This window comes from Puntigrus tetrazona, chromosome 8 (assembly GCF_018831695.1).
Source record: "Puntigrus tetrazona isolate hp1 chromosome 8, ASM1883169v1, whole genome shotgun sequence".
NCBI lineage: Eukaryota > Metazoa > Chordata > Actinopteri > Cypriniformes > Cyprinidae > Puntigrus > Puntigrus tetrazona.
This window is the reverse complement of record NC_056706.1, coordinates 22,626,159-22,628,565: the sequence shown is the minus strand read 5'-3', so window position 1 is coordinate 22,628,565 and position 2,407 is coordinate 22,626,159. Positions and strand designations below refer to the sequence as shown.

Genomic DNA, 2,407 nt, shown 5'->3' with positions numbered 1-2,407 from the left:
CGTTGGCAGCTACGATGAGAAGGTAGGAAATCTCTTCAGGAAACGGATGAAGTATATCGGTTTTACGAAATTTAATCTGTTTTAAAAAAAAAACCTTTGATGGGCTTTCCATCAGGTTCGGATCCTGAATCATATCACCTGGAAGAAAATCACAGAATTCGAGCATCCGGCCACCATCATGAACACCAAAGCTGTAAGTGTTAGCCTGTCTGAAAACATACTTTTTGGGTCACCGGTCATTTCACTTTGGAAGTATTGTCAAACATGCCCAAAAAAAACCTTTTAAAATGGACTAATCGAACACAATGTGCGCGCGTGTTTTCTAGGTGGTGTTTAAGGAAGTGGAGAAAAGACCTTTTGTGGGCAGTGAAGATCTCTCTGTTCATCAGCTGACTGTGGACAACTCGCTGTTTAGCACACAGAGCAAGTGTAAGTTTCGTTAATCTAGGTAGGACTCATTACTAGATGGGCAAACGGTTTATAACGTGAGGAGGGTATCTATTATCTGCGCTGGCGCTAAGATTACCTGCCATGCAGACAGCACTGTTTCGGAGGAGTCCGTAGATTTAACATGGTGACAGGTGATTTAAAAAATGATGAGTCACTATTTCTATTACTGGACTGTTGACAGCGGTCTGCAGATGCCGCTACATAAATCTCACCAGCACCATGGTAAGAGAGCTCTCATGTTACAATCAGCCCCAAACTACACAGGAAGTGTTTATAGAAAGGAAGCTGGAAAAAAACCAACATATTCACTACATGTTGCATGTATATTTAACGGGTCACACCAAACCAAATCTCTGACAAAACATTATAGTATAGTAACCTATACGCCTCTGGGGGGGTTATCCAATGTCCCCTGAAGCAGATCGAATGGTTTTCTGTAACACACGCATGTCTAGTTTTAAAATTAGAACGTAAATAACGGACTTGCTCTGTTTTCTGCGTGAACTTAAGACTGTGTTCAAGTCCTATACACCTGGGACGGTTGGGGGTGAGTAGATGATGGCGCAGTTTTCATTTTTGGGTGAACTAATCCTTTAAGCTCAAGTCCAGAAAAGGGTTGTGAAATACATTTAAATCGTGACACATGTAAACATTTTAATCTGATGTTTCAGATGAGATCACACAGCTGCCAGCCCAGGTACCAGTAATCAAGCCCGATCCGGACCGAGCCAACCCCAAAATCGGCATTTCTGCTCTGGCTTTCAGTGCCGATAATCGCTTTCTTGCTACAAAGAATGGTGAGGCAACCATTAACTCTCATCTAATTAAATATGCACTAATTTGCATTCATTTCCAGAACAGAAATCAGAACATTTGTGACCCTGGAGCACAAAACCGGTTTGTTTGTAGCAATAGCCAAAAGCACATGGCATGGGGCAAAATTGTTAATATCCTAGTGGTTTTTGGTAATCAAGCTTATTTTTTCTGCTCTTGGATATAAATTCAAATTTTGAATACTTGTCACTTGAGACTGGTTTCAGAGTGACGTTTGATAAAGCCACACAATTATTTTGTTGCCATATTAAAGGTTTTTACAGATTTGGTATGTCTATAATTGCGTAATTGAAAATATGCTGTCCCCTTTTTGCAAACCTGTCTTGTTTTCTTAAAAGAGGACCAGTAATAGAAACACAATCTCTTTTGCTTGTGCCTTCCTTCCAATTGCACTAATTAAGATTTTGATTGTGGGGCTAAAAAGATCCTGAAAAACAATGGAAACGGCTCCATCAAAGTGTGTAGTTCATCCCAGTCCCTGCCTTTTGTTCCAGTTGGCACCAGTGTCCATTATGAGAAGTGTTACGTTCTTATGCCAGCCTGGATCAGCTTTTCAGAGCCATTTGGTGCTCCTTCTTCCTAGGAAATTCCCTAGCATGAAACAGACTTGAGACGTCCCGACAGCTGTGGCTCATAGGCCTGTGTTAGCGTGTCGTTATTGGTTTGCACTGACGCTGTGCCTAACGTCTGTCAGATAACATGCCTCAGAGCCTGTGGGTGTGGGACATGCAGAGACTCGGTCTTCTAGCCGTCCTGGAGCAGACGGCTCCTGTGCGCTGCTTCGTCTGGGACCCTCGCAGACCTCGCCTGGCTCTCTGCACCGGAAACACCAAAGTTTATCTGTGGTCACCAGCTGGCTGCGTGTCTGTGAATGTACCGGTTGAAGGTATGGATCCAGTTTCATCAGAGCATTGCATTCAAACGAGCTTTCACTCCACTCAAAGGGAATTGTGTGCCATTTTCTTGATATGAATATTATTTAGTTTTACATGAAGCTGTTAAAAAATTATTTTTCTTCTTTTCCTTTTTTTTTTTTTTAAAAGCAGTATGATACATTCTAGTAACGCATAACACATTTGTTATCTGTCGATATGGTAAATTATTATAATAATATAATTTTATA

At 41.4% G+C, this 2,407-nt stretch overlaps 1 protein-coding gene across 1 annotated transcript in view; it reads left to right on the top strand.

Annotated features, from left to right (window-relative positions):
* The first annotated feature begins 6 nt into the window (after positions 1 to 6).
* Positions 7 to 2,407, top strand: part of LOC122350076 (WD repeat-containing protein WRAP73-like) — a 3,137-nt gene continuing 736 nt past the window's right edge. The window contains exons 1-5 of the mRNA XM_043246268.1: positions 7 to 22; positions 116 to 193; positions 327 to 429; positions 1,122 to 1,247; positions 1,979 to 2,170. Of these exons, the coding sequence (XP_043102203.1) occupies positions 179 to 193; positions 327 to 429; positions 1,122 to 1,247; positions 1,979 to 2,170 (436 nt within the window). The 5' untranslated portion in view covers positions 7 to 22; positions 116 to 178. The remainder of the gene's footprint in view (positions 23 to 115; positions 194 to 326; positions 430 to 1,121; positions 1,248 to 1,978; positions 2,171 to 2,407) is intronic.